Here is a 17,582-nt window from a genome sequence, read left to right on the forward strand (position 1 = left end):
TGTTGGACTTCATATTTACATAGGGAACGGCACGAATAGAATCCAATCTAATGTACAGCTCAGTTTTGTGTGGGGCCAACAGGGAGAACTCGTGCTGGGCTCTAGACGCCAAGGTCCCTATGGATATACAGTGGTACCTCGCTAGACGAAAAACTCGCAAAACGAAAGTGTTTTGCGATTTCAATGGAGACTCGCAAGACGAAGTTTCCTATGGCGCGCTTCGCAAGACGCATTTTTTTTCATCCCATAGGGTGCCTCACAAGACGACCCCCCCCCCCGGTCTTGCGAGGCACCCTATGGGAAACCACACTTCAATGCGTTCCTATGGGAGCCGCTTTGCAAGACGAAATTTTTGCTATACGAAGCGACTCGCGGGATGAATTAAATTCGTCTTGCGAGGCAACACTGTTTTAAGTTTTATGTGCAGTATTGGGTGAGGAAGATACACCCTGAGAGGGGTAGGTTGGTATAATCCCAATCTCCCACCACTCATGGGATCTGAATGTTTGAAAAGGGGTAAAAAGACAGTTAAGTCCAGTCACGAACGACCCTGGGGTTGCAGCGCTCATCTCGCTTTATAAGCCGAGGGAGCCGGCGTTTGTCCGCAGACAGTTTTCCCGGGTCATGTGGCCAGCATGACTAAGCCGCTTCTGGCGAAACCAGAGCAGCGCACAGAAACGCTGCTTACCTTCCTGCCGGGGAGGTACCTATTTATCTACTTGCACTTTGAACTGCCGACCTTCCGATCGGCAAGCCTAGGCTCTGTGGTTTAGATCACAGCGCCACCTGTGTCCCTCCTGAATGGGTAAGTTGGTATAATCCCACTCTCCCACCATTCATGGGATCTAAATGTGTGAAAAGGGGTAGCACTCAATAAACTTTGCTGTTGTCCAAAGCAACTACGTTCACCTGAGCCCACTCCTTTTAACAGGCTTAGCACACCTGACTCAGTGCACCTTAGCACACCTGGGTCACAATCCAGTGTTCCCTGTCTGCCGAAGAAAGGCTTAATAGGCTATGCAAGGTTGCAAAACTCTTGGGCAGCACATCAGTGTGTTCCTCCCTGCAGAAGTATGGATTTTAGAATTTCTTGGGTCGTGCCCACGCAGACAACTGCACACGGCAATTTATTTGCACGTAGACCTTGTTCCCCTTACAAAAACAGCTTCCCTGGATTGTGGCTCATTCAAAGCATTGAACAAAGGAGTGGAATTAATGTATTTTTTAAAAAATGCCCTTACGGTGTCACTGTCACAAGGCTGGAACTGGAAGGACTGTGGTTTATGAAATACGGAGTTCTCTTGCAAGAACAGCTGAAAATTGTAATCTCGCACTACCTGAAAGAGACAATGAATATGTTTACAGGCATTTACCCCTGATATTAAAGAGAGAATGTGTGAGACAGAAAAACTGAAGAAACTGTAACATGGCAATAGTTAAGCCAACACCAGAAGTTCTGCAAGGTGCAGTACAACATTTAAAACGAAATCAACAAAGATACCATAGGAGCATCATTTTAAATACCAATAAAACATCAATGAATACTTACTGGGTTGAAAAAAAAACCATTTTGTAAAGGCCTGTCTAAACAAAAAAAGGTTTCCACAGGACATATGCAGAAAGGGAGACATGGTTCCTGCCAAACCTCTAGTGGTAGGGGGTTCAAAAGAGCAGGGCTGCCACAATGAAACTTGGCCCCGAGTGAAGACTAGCTGAACCTTGGGGGCTACAGGGGAAACCACCAGAGGTGCTCAATCAGAGGATCTCAGCCTTTCAAGTTGGAGCTTTTAGAACCAGGCCATCCTTAAGGTACTCTGGGTCCAAGTTGTTTAGGGCTTTTTGAATTAACGTAAATGCCTCAAACCTGGCCCAGCAGCAAACTGGCAATTTGCAATTGCAATGTATACAGGGCTTGTAGATAGCTGACGAATGGAATGTATATTAATCTTAAACAGGAACGCTATTTAAGAATGCATATACAATCCCAGAATCCAATGCAGCCACCTGCTCAATAGTGTATGCCATCTTTATCAGGTGTATTTTAGTTTTCAAAACTCCACAAATTGGGTTGGAGTTGTAAGTGTCTGGTTTTTTTATATCTATATATTTTTAGAAACCGCAGAACATTAAGCTCCAGAGTGAAATGTAGTATCGGAAAGTCAAAAGGCTTATGGAGAGACTAGAGAAGCCGGATTAAACCATCATGAGCTTGGGATATCCAAACATTTCACAGACAGCAAGGGTGGATTAACCACATCAGTATCAAATGCAATGCAGATAAAAGTTTTATGTGGGTTCCTCCAGTTGGCCTGGGTGGCCTCTACAACTACAGTCCTGTGCAGAGGTGACTGGACAGAGCAGAAGTGATGCATAATGGATAAGTCCATGTGATGGATTGAAACTGCCAGCTAAGGGAGACTATATAAACATACCCTAGGAAAAACCAATGCTGCAAAATATTACTCAAGCAGCATTGCAAACAGGTACAGAACTTGTAACTGCTTTTAAACTATACTTGGGAGGATCCCAGGCCAACTTTGATAACAGTGCAGAGCTCCAAATCAAATGGATAATGCTATTGTTGTAAGACAAGGATGGCCAACTCCTAAGAAACTGTGATCTACTCACAGGGGAAAAAAACTGGCAGTGATCTACCCCTTGGGGGGGAGGGTTTCGGGTCAAAGTTGTTGAGCTTTTTCTAGGGAGATTGTGCAACAATGGAGGGCGGGACGAGGCCGGATTTTACCACCGCTAAGGAAAGGGAGCCAGCAATCGACCGCAATCTACCAAAACCTCACGGGGAGCTACCGACCAGGTCGCAATCGACCTGTTGGGACATCCCTATTGTAAGAAATGGAGTAGCAGGTGGCAGTGTCAAGTTTTTGCTCCTAATTATTCCCAGGTATATGAAACTGCCTTATACAGATTCAGGCCACTACGCTTACTCTGGTTGGCAGCAGTTATCCTGTGTTGCAGGAAGATGTGTCTCTCAGCCCTGCCACCATAGATCTTTAATAATAATAATAATAATAATAATAATAATAATAATAATAATAATAATAATATTTATACCTGCCCTTCTGGCTGGGTTTCCCCAGCCACTCTGGGCAGCTTCCAACAGAAAAATGAAATAAAATAATCTATTAAACATTAAAAGCCTCCCTAAACAGGGCTGCCTTCAGATGTCTTCTAAAAATCTGGTAGCTGTTTTTCTCTTTGACATCTGATGGGAGGGCATTCCACAGGGCGGGCGCCACCACCGAGAAGGCCCTCTGCCTGGTTCCCTGCAATTTGGCTTCTTGCAACGAGGGAACCGCCAGAAGGCCCTCGGTACTGGACCTCAGTGTCTGGGCAGAATGATGGGGCTGGAGACGCTCCTTCAGGTATACTGGACCGAGGCCATTTAGGGCTTTAAAAGTCAGCACCAACAACGTACTGGGAGCCAATGTAGATCTTTCAAGACACCACGGACAGAACCTCAGACTTCCTGCATTTAAAGCTCACTATCAAGCATTAAATCACTACCTTACCAAGTGCTGGCCATCTCCATAATGCTGGTCTCTCCGTCCCCACCACCCTTTTCATGGTGGCTAGTATTAACATTGTGGTGGTGCAGTATTCTACTTCCCTGGTTATGACCTCTTCAGGCTCCTCCTGTTTTCGAAAAAAAGTCACAGGGCCCACCCTCTCACAACTATTTTGGCACACACACAAAAACTAGTTTACTGAAAAACTTACCCGACTGGAAGTTTCCAAAAGAAACTGGAATGTGCTTTGTACAGCTTGGCATACTTCTAATTCAGTCCTGCTGAATGCCATTAAATAATCCTTAAGGTGATCACATACATTCCCATCAAGAGCCTGCATTAAAATAGAAGCAAAAAAAAAAAATCTCATTCATGCTCATCTGGTGCAGTGAATATCCACTATCTAAATAAAATGCATTTATTCACCTTCATGCTTGGTCATCTTAGGCTCCCGCAACAGAAATGAAATTGCTATCTATTCCCACTAGCTGGCACTAAAGAGTATTCCAAAAGCCAATAGGGGCTAATAAAAACACTTTTTTGCATTTTAACAAAGGAGGTGTACCTATAACATATATTGGAGATATCAGGCCTGAATAATATATTTAGCTTAGAAAGGTTGCATTCCAGAAGTGATTGTCCCTGCTAGAAACACACAATTCCTATTTGATTAACCATGTTGTTTTTCTTAACAAATGCTTTTACTTAAAAAAGTAATAATATTTACTCTGATTGCTAATAAATTGTAGTTGACTAGGCACAGAAAGTAAAAGGTAAAAGACCCCTGGACGGTTAAGTCCAGTCAAAGGCCACTATGAGGCTGCAGCGCTCATCTCGCTTTCCAGGCCGAGGGAGCTGGCGTTTGTCTGCAGACAGCTTTCTGGGTCATGTGGCCAGCATGACTAAACCGCTTCTGGCACAACGGGACACCATGACGGAAACCAGAGTGCATGGAAACGCTGTTTACCTACCCGCCGGAGCGGTACCTATTTATCTACTTACACTGGTGTGGTCTCGAACTGCTAGGTTGGCAGAAGCTGGGGCAAAGCAACGGAAGCTCACCCCATCGTGGGGATTCGAAGCACCGACCTTCCGACTGGCAAGCCCAAGAGGCTCAGTGGTTTCGACTACCGTGTCATCAGCTCTTGGTTTTCAAGTGCTTTAGGCACATTAATCAAAATTCACACCACCACTGCCCCCACCACGACTAGTCCACCCCCCACCTACCCCAATCAGCAATGACAATATTAACCAAGTAACACCATTAAAGGTAAGCTATCAAATGCCTTACTAAAAAAGGTTAAGCTATATGCAATCTCCCACAGTTTTGGTTTTACAAATTGGCAGCCTCATGGGGCTTTTTTATTAAGATAGGGGAGACGGAGGTCTGGGATATGGTGTTTAACTCTTCCCTCCCATGCCCTTTCTTCAGTTGAATGAAACCCTACCTTCCTCCAGCTGCTATTAGCTCTGTAGGAGGAGCAGAATGGACACAGAAGGCATCTGTACCTCTCAAACATCACTTCTCGATTGGCCTAAGCATGACTGAATAGTCAATATTCATGAATGGCTAGTAATATCCACAAGAGTTAACGAGAGTGAGCTATTGTGGTACAGTGGTTAGAATACTGGACTAGAATATAGGAGAACAAATCCCCACTCAGCCAGGAAGGTCCCTGGGTGGGCTTGGGCCAGGCACAGCCTCTCAGCTCAAGCTACATAGTTGTTGTGAAAATAAGATGGGGGGGGGGGGAGAAAGCATATATACCACACTGAGCTCCATGGAGTAAAAGTGAAATGCAAATGCAGCAAAACATTTATTTTTAATTATTCTAACTTTACAGAACACCCGAAGCACCAACATTTCTTTATTTTCATTTACCCAAATAACCTTATGGAAAAGCATCACTATTCAGGGATTGCGAACTCAAGGACCAGTTTGAGACAGTACAACAGCAATATTCCTCAGATGAAAATAGGGAAGTTCTCATTCCACCAACTGACCCTCCTTGGGGACAACCCCCCCCCTCTACCACACAGCATTTCCTACAGTACACACAGCCTTCATGGTCTTGAGAAAACCCCTTAAGCACGTGGCCTTAGAAATTGGATTTTTGATCAGGATGCCAACCAAGACAGCATCCATCATTGCCACCTGTTCCTCTAACTCGGTACCCCCAAATTAAGGCCAATCACTCAAGGCCCCATTACGCTGGGACTCTGACCTTCCCATAACTACGCAGGGCCTTTGTAGAACTAAGATTCCTTGGCATATTCAGAGGGGAGATATCAGGGAATTCCCCATATGGATCGCAAATGTATATATGGATACAATCAGGTAGAGGTCATCACACGCTATCTGCTTATCCCCCCACCCCTCAAAAAAGAGAAAAATTTATATCACCAATTGTTAACTAGCTTCCAGGTCGATCCACACAGGAAGTGACAGTTGAACTCCTAGCAGAGAAACATCTACAGTGGTACCTCTACTTACGAATAACTCTACTTACGAATGTTTCTACTTACGAATGGAGCTCCGTCCGCCATCTTGGATGTGGTTTAGATAGGATTTTTTCGACTTACGAATTTTTAGATAGGGTTGCTTCTACTTACGAATTTTTTCTCCCAATGCATTCATATGGGATTCGACTTACAATTTTTTCGACTTACAAATGTGTGTTCGGAACGCATTAAATTCATAAGTAGAGGTACCACTGTATATATTACACACCAGGTAGCCAAATTTGCGCCGGCAGCCAAGAAGCTCTGTTCCAGCTATGTGAATGCACTCCAGTTTTAAAATCTAATGTTGTAAATTTCCTTTTTATGTTGTAAACTGCTACAGGTTACATTGTATGATTTTAGAGGAAAGTTTCCCCTTTTATTATCTGCCGTCCATTGTAAAGGCCTTTGGCTATATACAATAAAATTGACTCACTTAAGTCCTATGCCCATTGCCATAGCTTCTGCCACTTTGCAGAGAATTGCCAGAGGTTTGTCAAAGTGAAAATGTATGCAGTGCTATTTCTAGATATGCAAGAGAATTATCCGCAGCTAGCATGTTTGCAGCTTTCTCATTTCACCTACTGCATTTAAAGATGTTGGTATCTCTCAAGTTCAGTGCAAAGTGGTTGTCAACACATCCCTGGATCATGCGAGAAATTAATTAAACAGGAGAACATTCACGCTGACATTCAGCATATATGAACTGAACTACTGCTTTAATTGTAACCAGCTGAGATAAAGCAGGGACTCAAAAGATTTTTTAATTCACGGCAAGCAAGAGATTCGAAGCAAGTGTAACAGCCATGGTAGGGAGCGCCTTAGGGGCAAAATAAACTAACTTGCCAAGTACAAATCCTAGAGCTGCTCAGAAAGGAAAAAAAACTAACAATGTGTGAATAGGCATAATGCAATATATCACACTTTCATCAGGGTTGTAATGGTTGATTTTGACTGGCCACAAAACCATTCATATTATATAACAAACTAGCTGGCCCGGCCACACGTTGCTGTGGGTCATCTCTGTGATTCCCCCCACCCTGTCCTGATCCATGACGTATCCCGTCCCTCCTCCCTCCACCCCCTCGGCTCATCCCTAATGGTTGATTTTGACTGGCCACAAAACCATTCATATTATATAACAAAAGGCAGAGGGCTGAAGATGGTCATTATGAGGGCTGCAACAGAGAGTGGTTGGAGGCGCATTGTATGTGCACTGCATGGACCTCTGGGGATGCTGCACCTCTGTGCATCTAAGTAGCAGGGCACCCCCGCAAAGAGGCTTCTCTGCATACATGCCAGGATGTATTGAGCTATGCGGAAAGGGAGTTCACCTCACCACGATGGCATCTCAAACACACTTTCCCCTTAGGAATGAGTGGCAGACAGTGGCAGCAAAGGTTGGATGGCCATCTGCCACAGAAGCTTCAGTTGAGATTCCTGCATTGCAAGGGGTTGGACTAGATGACTCTCACGGTCCCTTCCAACTCTACGATTCTATTATTTATATAGGGGGAAAAGGTGCATGCTTAGAGACGTCACAGAATCAGAGACCTGCAATAGACAGAAGTTTCTAGCGTAGTGGAAGAGATGATGCAAGGCATAGCCCATTGACTAAGTCACTTAAAAGTATCTAGTTTAGCTTATGTCAGGAACAATTTCTTGTACAAGTGACTGAAGAAGTAAACATTAGCAAAGCAAATGTATTTGCTAACTTAGTTGGACCCCCCACCTCCCACCCCAGTACTTGAACATTACTTGCTTTTAAAACAACTGCTGCTCTACAGACTCATTTAGAGGAAGACTAAGAGTTTAAGGAAGATAAGAGTTTCATCAAGTGGTATAATATTAACCGCATCAACTACCTGCTTCCTAAATCTGAGACAGAACTAATCATCAGTGGTTTTGGGTTTCAAAAACCCATAGGACTTTCAGGAAGTGAAACCAACAGCTTCAAGAGAAATGGCAGGTGTTTCTTTTTTTAACGGCGGGCTTAAATTCCAGAGGGAATTGTACTGTTTTATTATGACTTCAAATGCTGTTTTAATGTGCTTCCTAGCTTTTCCTCCTCGACATAGGCAAAGTTCCTGCTCAAATCTTCAACAGTTGCATAAGAGCAACTATGCACAGGATAACAGTTCTGTTATAAAGTCTTAGAATCACAGGGACAACCCTAGAATTCATACTGCCCTGTGCATGATTCTGCTTCCAACTCCAATGGAAGACCTACCTTTTTTCTCCCAACATACAAAGTGGCATCACATGGTCAAATGTTCTATCTATATATCAAACCTATTCCTTTTAAGACCATGCAAGCTTTTGAGTTACAGAAACACCCCGGATTAAGAGTAAAATAATGTTCTCTAATTGTTAACTGGCAAACTCACACCAGAAGAATGCTCACTAAAAAGGCATATGTCTTGTATCTTTTACTCTCTAGGATCTATTGCTTCATATATGCATTTTCATACCTGCACTGGTGTGAACCAATTCAACATCCTACAAGAAATGGCACCACACAAGCCTTTATTGTGCTGACTCTGCTTGGTGATGAGCCTCAGCATTCAATATGCACAGTTTTGTACTAGTGTTTTAGAAATGCATAAGAGATAGCCCCTGGTTCTGCCCACTTCTCTCATTCTGTCTCTACAACCCGCTTTTTGTCCAAATTATACTTGGGCAGGGGCACAACATGGGATGGCTACAACACCATGTGTTGCTGTCGTGGTGTGACACCAGCCTACGACTGCCTGGCAATTACTACACAGTGAGCAAAATGCTCAAATAATGAGAAGGAAAAGATTTATAAACCTGAAAAGCACAGTCTTGATCTTATTACCATGTCAACGGAACTGTTACTGCTTAGGACAATTTTTTTGTATTTAATGGAATTTCCAGTTTAACAGTTTCTGGACATTAATAATGAACTTAACATACCTTAACTCTGCTGAGATCAGCAGCAACACGCTGACTAGCAGAAAATAGGAGGGGTGGCCAACATTTTCTTTTTTAGTAAGGGTGAACAGGGAAAGCTCATTGCTAGTAGCTGCATTCCACAGCAATTCGGTCTCTTAGCAAAAGTGTATTTGTTACATATATTAGACCTGGCATCCCCAAACTGCGGCCCTCCAGATGTTTTGGCCTACAACTCCCATGATCTAGCCCTATCTTTAATCCTGATAGCTGCTCTGTCTTTCACTGGAGAACAGTTCTGGAATATCATTCTGATTTGGAATCTTTTAACTTACAAACTAACATTAGGGGCAAATGGGGTGTTTGCTCCAGGCTTCTAGGCAAGCCAAGGACAGCCTCTCCCCTAACTGTTTCACACAGATCCTGGAGACCAAATACAATATTTTGCCTCTTAGGAGAAAAGAGATATACAAAAGATGGGTAGGGGTGTGGTAGCAATAGTAGTGAGGACACATTATAAAAGGCTAAGATTTCATTCGGATCCCCAAAGTCTAGAAATGACCTGTTTGACAAATCACAGGGGTCTTTTTGAAAGGCATGCCACAAGACTGAGGCAATCACCCGGTTATCAGCAATCTGCTCTCATATCCAGGGCAGGGTGTTTCACATGGGCTTCCTTCAACATTCAGTAACACAAAGAACGACAAAACTGCCTTTGTGAAATCAATGCCAAAACTGTTGCGAGAAATAATCATGAGCTCCTACTGGCTGGGCTGAATTTTAAACAGATAAGATAGACAGATAGATAGATGCAGGGCACTGCAGAAGTAGTTAATAAATTCTGAAATCTGCACATCGGGGAGAAATGAAAGAATAGGCTATGCCACCAAGCTGTGACTGAGTAAGGGAACAGGAGCTGTCACAGCAGAGGCTAAAGAGAAGAAATGAAATGGAGAAGACGACAAGTGTGTGTGTGTGTGTGTGTGTGTGTGTGTGTGTTTTAAACACCCCTTTGGGAAAGAGGAAATATATCATCCATTGAAGATTCATAGTGAATCTATTTTATTTATTTTTAAATAGTTTGTTTTATGTACCACCAAATCCCAAGGGCTTGTGGAAAGGATTGCAGTATGTATTACACAGTTTAAAAATAAGTAGGTGTCTAACCTGAGCTGACAGACAAGTGAGTTCAGGGCACACCCCTCTGCCCCTCCTTTCCGTGATTTAACCCTCCCTCTAAATAAAGCAATTAAAATTAGAAAATTAATTACTGTATGTTAGTGAAATGCAAGCAAGGCATGTGGGGGCTTTCCAGGTTATTATTATTATTATTATTATTTAACTGTATGTCACATATACAGCTATCTCCCTGTTGGACAAAAATCCAATGAGCTGCTGGCTCTCTAGGAACAAGTTCATTCCCTTCAGGACAAGCTTGCTAACCCAGAAAAGATGAGAAGCAGAGAGATTGCTGGATGAGGCCTTTAACAGGAGGGGAGTGAGGAACTCGGGCTTATCTCACACACAGCCAGCACTAAAACCACACACAGACTATAAGCCCACAACAAAAATAAGACTATTTGGTTAATGCTTTCTTTTGGATTGCATGGATGTCCCAAGGGAATGAAGTACCATGAACTTGTTCATCGCCTTTTGATTTAGAGACAGAAGAAGATTTGAACAGTACAGAGAGGAAAGAGGAAGCAACTGACTGGGGAAACACCGCCACAACTTGCAGAGTTCACAGTATGTAAAAATGCAAAGAATTCCTTGAGACAGCTTCCCTCTTATTCTTTAGCCACCAGAAGCCAACACACCACCATTTTTCCTTTTAGATGTTATGAAGCTTCAACTCTACAGTGCTTTAACTTTGCAGAGGCTGGCCTGCAGCCTCCTTCAACCTTAGCACATCTCAAAGAAGCTAGTACAACATTCTGCAGTCAGAACTTGTTCACCTTTCATCTAGTACCAAACAGAACCCAGCTCTCCGAAGTACTGCTCGTCTTACTAAAGGTTAAGGCATGATTCTGGAAGCACACACCGATGGGATTGGCTGATGTCAGCTCTCATTTTCTTGAGTGCAGGGCTTGAAAACGGCAAAAAGGTCTTTTGTGACACTGTATTTTAAGGGAGGGAGGGAGGCAGGGTTCCAGAACAAGGAGGAGGACACTGAACTTTCAGCACATCTTGGCCGCACCAAAATGTACACATGAAGATGCCCTTCCTTTCTCCCCTGTTTTGCAAATGCGTTCACACCTAAATACATCTCCCTTCTTACTCCCCCTCAAGGCTGGTTCCCTAAACATATGAATTCAATTCCACCCTTGTGAAAGTAGTCTGAAGAAACAAAACACCCAAAGCACACAAAAAGAAACCACTATAACCAGGAAACATTTAAACCTGCATTTTTCCATCACTCGATGAAGCCACTCAAAGTCATTCCAGATTAGAAGGCACATGTGCTCCAAAAGCAGCTCTAACAAGCCTCTGTGGGGAAAGAACTTGCCAGCTGGGGTACCAAGACGGCCTCTTCCTATACTTGTTGCAACATCTGGGCACATACAGTACGGTATATTCAAGGAGCCCTGAATTCCAGTATCTAGAAACTATTGTGGAGCAAACACCCCAAAGGACCAAACTGAGACTACCTCACAGTCTGTCTGTAAGCTGCCCTCTGTCTAGAATGCACAGAGAACCTGCATCTTAAGGTTCCCGCTCCCCATGGGGGGCCAGCATTGCGCATCACCCCTAAAATGCCACAAACAAAAGCAGAGAGACAAATCAATAGGGAACGGAAGGAAGACAGGGGATTTTGCAACCTGCCAAACAGAAAGGGAGAGGAGTAACTGGGCCATCTTTCTAAGATATCTCAAAAGGTCTGGGCAATCCTTCTCGTTTTTTTAAAAATCAAAACAAGATTAATAGTACATACTTTGGGTAGGGGGGGGGCTACAAGACTATGGAGAAAATCTGACTTGTGACACTACCTGTTAAGTTCACAATAATGGTTCCCCACCTCCCAGATTTGAGGGTAATTTCGTCAATAAAAGTCCGCAGTTTTTTTTGGTCACTTTCTTCAACACAAGCACTGGGTTGTAACCAGTTCTGCATGAGCCAAGCCCTGCTAAGACAACAGGACTCCCCCCTCCTCTCCCCTGCTGCCTCCCACAAGTCACCCCAAATCTGCTCCAGAGGTTCTCCCCCATCCTCTGGAGCAGATTGTAAAGGTGCAAGGCAGGTTTGCAAGGGGGGAGGAGAGGAGAGGAGGGGTAAGCCCTGCTGCACAAGCAGAAGTCGGTTCCATTGGCGCCACAGCAGCATTGGATACAACCCATTGTCTGAAATGTGATTTATGAGACCAACAGTATAATTCACCAAAACAACTGCAAATCTGGGATTTTATGCACAGCTAAGTATAAAGACTCACATTTAGTGTACATATAATTATGTATTTTTCTAACTTTCAATAAAGAAAAAAAAATTATGAAAAAAGACTCACGTGAGATACTATTTCTAGCATGTTTCAAAACCTTGTGGAGTTCTTCTGTACAGGGCCTGCTTTAACATATTCTTGGGTGGGTGTGGGGAGAAATACTTAAGCAAACATTTTCCAGGAAAATATAATTAATAAGCATATTTGCTTTGGACACCTGCCATATACAAAGCCTTTTCTACGATATCTGTCAAGTCGATACACTGCAACACACATAACACAGTATATTCTCCACACTTTATGCTGGGATTTCAGAAGTACTGCTGGTATTTTATGCCTTTGCTAAACAAAATTTACTGTTTTTTTATTTTTTTTAAGGTTTAGATAGAAGGCAGTTCTCTCCCCACTGCAACCCGAATTGGGTTATCCAAGTAAAACAGAGCTAAAAATACTAGCTGAGCCCCATTCCACACCGATTATACACACTGCTTTCTTTACCGGTGAAAACTGCAGGAGTGTTAGGGCAGCTGTTATAGCATCACTTGACTTTTATTGTTTATTTATTGTTTATTGGAACCTTGCTCCTCTTTCAAGGATTCCAGGGCAATGCATACAGTCCTCCGATTCACAACAACCCTGTGCAGAAGGTTATGCTGAGATATATAGGGACTGATCTAAGTTGGCACAGGGACTTTTACGGATAAGCCAAGATCTGAGTCCTGGTCTCCCTGGCTGAAGTCCAACACTCTAGTCACATCGCACTATCACTTTTAATGTATTTATTAATCACAGTTATATGCAGCCCCGTAACCAGAGCTCTCTAGGCAGTTCTCTGACCACTATCGGAGCTGCGAAGTCCTCTGCCTGGAACAGTTGCGGAAACAAGAGACTACCCTGGATTCAGGAGAGACATGCCTCTGAAGGATATTGTGATTGTGTATTCTAGAATCTCATTTGTAGCTCACTGTAATGAGAAAAGAGGCATTCCACACACACACAATAATGTCACAGGATCCATTTTCCTTCCAAGATGTGAGCAGCAGATTTTGCACACCCAAAATCTTCACCTTCCCAGAATATGGAAGCACAAGAGACGAGGTCCTTATATTCTGGACCAAGAAGTAAAGGTAAAGGGACCCCTGACCGTTAGGTCCAGTCACGGGCGACTCTGGGGTTGCGGCGCTCACCTCACTTTATTGGCCGAGGGAGCCGGCGTTTTTCCGCAGACAGTTTTTCCGGGTCATGTGGCCAGCATGACTAAGCCGCTTCCGGCGAACCAGAGCAGCACACGGAAATGCCGTTTACCTTCTTGCCGCAGAGGTACCTATTTATCTACTTGCAATTTGACGTGCTTTCGAACTGCTAGGTTGGCAGGAGTTTGGACAGAGCAACCGGAGCTCACTCCGTCGCGGGGATTCGAATCGCCGACCTCCCGATCGGCAAGCCCTAGGCTCTGTGGTTTAGACCACAGCGCCACCTGAGTCCTGGACAAAGAAGTACTGTATATCAAATGGTGAAATAATGCCCAGTTGACATCCAAGGGAGAATAATTCTGTAGGGGTTAGGAAGTTGGCCCCTACTAGAGGCAGCCGTCATTGTCTTGGCACAGCTGCAACGCCCCCTCAGATTCTGTTTTAACCTTTAGCAGCAATCAAGGACACATTTCCAAGATTTCCAGCACAACTGTGAAAACGGAGATGTTCAGGACATTGCACGAGACTACAGATCCCGCAGCCTAGGCCTGATTGCAACAATGCAGATTCTTATACCACCCCACCCCAGGAATGAAGCCTGTACTGCGTTTAACCTCCCCCAACAGTTTCGGAAAATGATAAAGAATGGAATAGCAAGCTTTCAAGGAAAATCACAACCCATCTGTACAATGGCAAGGTCACAGCAATGGCAGATGCATAAACAGAAGCATCTCCTCAGAAAACCTCAAGTCATCAGCAATTAATGTGTACAATCTCTGAACTGGATCAGTTCCAGCAAAACAAGTCAGGCATCAAACAAGCACACTGTCAAACAGATCAGTGGGCAGCTGCCCCTCTGATAGGAAAGAACCACAGCACAAATTCCTGCACTTTGGGGGGGGGGAGGAATCTGACAAGAGATAGAACGTGCAAAATCACAGTTGGGGTACAAAGAGAAACACACGAGGTTAGAATCAAATAATTGTAATTAAATGGTGCAAAATGCAAAACAATCTTGGAATAATGTCAGAATTTTCATTTAGCAAAAACGCCGCTGACAGCACTTTGGGGCTGCACATGGAGGCATTAAGTGGCAGGGGCCGCGGAGGGCTGAGCATTCTGCTTCTTCTCCCTTCTCCTCCCCCAATGCTGGCCCTTCAGTCAAAATTAGCAGCCCTCCCATGGATCCTTTTGTAACAAAGGAAAAACATGCTGTGCCACATCTGTTTTGTTCCCAAGTTTCCAAAGTTAAAGACAGTACAAGGTGTTCTTGATTGCACACTGGACAGATCTGAAATGGCAGCAGCGTCCTGAAAGAGGGGAGAGTCCGGACCCCGTTGTCTTCAAGGTCTGAGTGGACGCAAGCGCAACCCTGGGAAAATATGGCAAAGAGCTTATCTCCCAAGAACTGAAGTGACCAGGTAAAGCAGGGTACAAGGTTAAGTGTTCCTAGAGGTATCTCTTACTGATCACTAAGATTTTCTGCAGCAGCCCCCGCCTGCTACCACAGACACCACGTTGTTTTGACGTAATGTGGGCCTCAAACATTTCCCTCCCCTTCTCCGGTGGCTACTTTTGTACATCTTCATCAAACAGCTTCCATGCCCGTTGCTTCCTTCTTTGCCTTCCTGGCTCATATGAACAAATGATGCTTCCCGTAGACCAGTGCAGACCACCTACTCTTGCTGGCTATAGCTCCGTCAGGTGGGAGCCTTCGCCCATATTCTTTTAATCAAGAGATGCCACAAACTGCACCTGGGTTCTTCTGCATACAAAGCATCCACTCTGCCATTGATCTCCCAGCATCAATTAGATTTACGGTGGTACCTTGGTTTGAGAACAGCTTAGTTTATGAACAACTTGGATTAAGAACGCTGCAAACCCGGAAGCAGGTGTTTTGGTTTCCTGTTGAGTGTGTTCCGTTTGTAAACTGAGTCCCCCGCTGCTATGGAAAAGCACGCCTTGGTTTAAGAATGCTTTGGTTTAATAAGAACGGATTTCCGGAATGGATTAAGTTCGTAAATCAAGGTACCACTGTATTGGGAAAAGTTGCATTTTGGAAATTTAGCTGAATTTCTGCATTCTGGGTGTAAGGGTGGGACATTTCTGCATAACGTACAAGCAACATTACAGTCAAGGTTCAGGACCACACCGCCTCAAAGATCACCTCTCCCCATATGAACTGACCTAGACCTGGCAATCGTCACATGAGGCCTTTCTTCATGTGCCCCCTACACGAGAGGTCTGGAGGGTGGCAACACAAGAACAGGCCATTTCTGCTGTGGCTCCTTGTTTGTGGAATGCTTTCCCCAAGAAAGATCGCCCGGCACCTTCATTATAAATCTTTAGGTACTAGACGAAAACATTCCTCTTCACTCAGGCCTTCGGCTAATTAAACAATCTATGGCCTTAAAAAAAGGGGGGGGGTTATAATTTTTGTTGTTGTGTTTTTTTTTGTTTTTATACTGTAAACTGCCCTGTTATCCTTGAAGGAAAGGTAGCATAGAAATTTAATTAATAAATACGGTATATGCCGGCGTATAAGGCGACTGGGCGTATAAGACGACCCACTAATTTTCAAGTTAAAATATAGATATTCTCTATATTTTATGTACTTGCGATTTCTGGCGCAGCAGGGACTCACTGAGAGGCGCAGGAATTGCGTCTTTGCAGCCGCAGAAGCGATTTCTGGTGCTGCGGACATTTTGGATATGGGCAGTGCTGCCCATATCCAAAATGTCCGCAGCGCCAGTAATCGCTTCTGAGCACGTGCAGACATGAGGACATGCTCAGAAGCAATTTCTGGTGCTTCTCGGTGAGTCCCCTCGCTGCTTGGCGAGTCCCCGGTTTAGCGCAGCGCACGGGGGACTTGCCGAGCGGGCAGTACCCGGCGTGTAAGACAACCCCCGAATTTTGAGACGATTTCCCGGGGTTAAAAAGTCATCTTATACGCCGGAATATACGGTAAATGTCTACTCCCAAAGAAATTCTCTGAAGACACAAATATTGCCCCTGATCATATGATGCTAGACAAACTGCTCATTGGAAATCAGATATGCTCAAGTATTTGGGGCTGAGGTTATAAAATTATTTGTATGAAACTTAAGAAGACAAGCACAGGCTAGAATAAAAACAACAACGTCAGCTTAGTTCTGATTTAAGGATATTGCAAATCAAAGTGCCTTGAAAGCTCATCCTGGGCTTCAAATTACAAATCCAACAAGATCATTGGATTTTCTTCTTCTTTTTTTGGTCCAGCGCATTTGTATTCCAAATATGTATGACAGAACTAAAATTGCATCATGCTCTGCTGTGCCAAAGTGGTGTGTGTGTGTGTGTGTGTGTGTGTGAGAGAGAGAGAGAGAGAGAGAGAGAGAGAGAGAGAGAGAGAGAGAGAGAGAGAGAACACGTAAATAATTTAAGAAATTAAGAGGCATGGAGGGTCTCCAGGAAAAGTGACATTAAATTGATTTTTGGATCATCTTCCCAGACTGTATTAATAATTAAAACAGCATTTTGAAAAGCACCATGCACAGTTGTCTGCCTGGGGATTTAAGAGTGCCCATCTCAGTTCTCGTATTTCACCCTCAAGACAAAGTCCAAGTAATGGCTCCTGCACAGGCACCATCAAAATGCATACAGGGGCTCGCAATAAGGTCTGTGCGCAGAAGGGTAGTCATTAGTGACACCGTTGAGATTTGAGCTTCTGGGGAAGCGGGGAAGGCAGACAGCAGGCTTTGTCCTAAACTCGGTATAACGCCTGATTCGCAAATACAGGAGCTCAATAGTGATGAGGAGGCAAAAGTCTCTGAAATCTTCTAGACTAGCCCAGCTGGTAAAAATCATAGAGTTGGAAGTGACCCCAAGAGTCATCTAGCCCACCAGCCCCTGGCAATGCAGGAAGCTTTTTGCCCAACATGGGGCTCGAGCACACGACCCTGAGATTAAGAGTCTCATGCTCTACCAACTGTGCTATCCCAGTTTATGTGCTGCTGGGGGAAAACTGCAGAAGGA

The 17,582-nt window shown here is 44.1% G+C and overlaps 1 protein-coding gene across 2 annotated transcripts in view; it reads right to left on the reverse strand.

Moving 5' to 3' along the window:
- FCHSD2 (FCH and double SH3 domains 2) overlaps positions 1 to 17,582 on the reverse strand; it is a 136,707-nt gene that overhangs the window by 45,754 nt on the left and 73,371 nt on the right. For both annotated transcript variants that reach the window (XM_035116187.3, XM_035116186.3), the window contains exons 9-10: positions 3,739 to 3,861; positions 1,242 to 1,337 (exon numbers count right to left, since the gene is read on the reverse strand). In XM_035116187.3, the coding sequence (XP_034972078.1) occupies positions 1,242 to 1,337; positions 3,739 to 3,861 (219 nt within the window). The remainder of the gene's footprint in view (positions 1 to 1,241; positions 1,338 to 3,738; positions 3,862 to 17,582) is intronic.

This window comes from Zootoca vivipara, chromosome 4 (genome assembly GCF_965207765.1).
Source record: "Zootoca vivipara chromosome 4, rZooViv2.hap1.1, whole genome shotgun sequence".
NCBI classification, from domain to species: domain Eukaryota; kingdom Metazoa; phylum Chordata; class Lepidosauria; order Squamata; family Lacertidae; genus Zootoca; species Zootoca vivipara.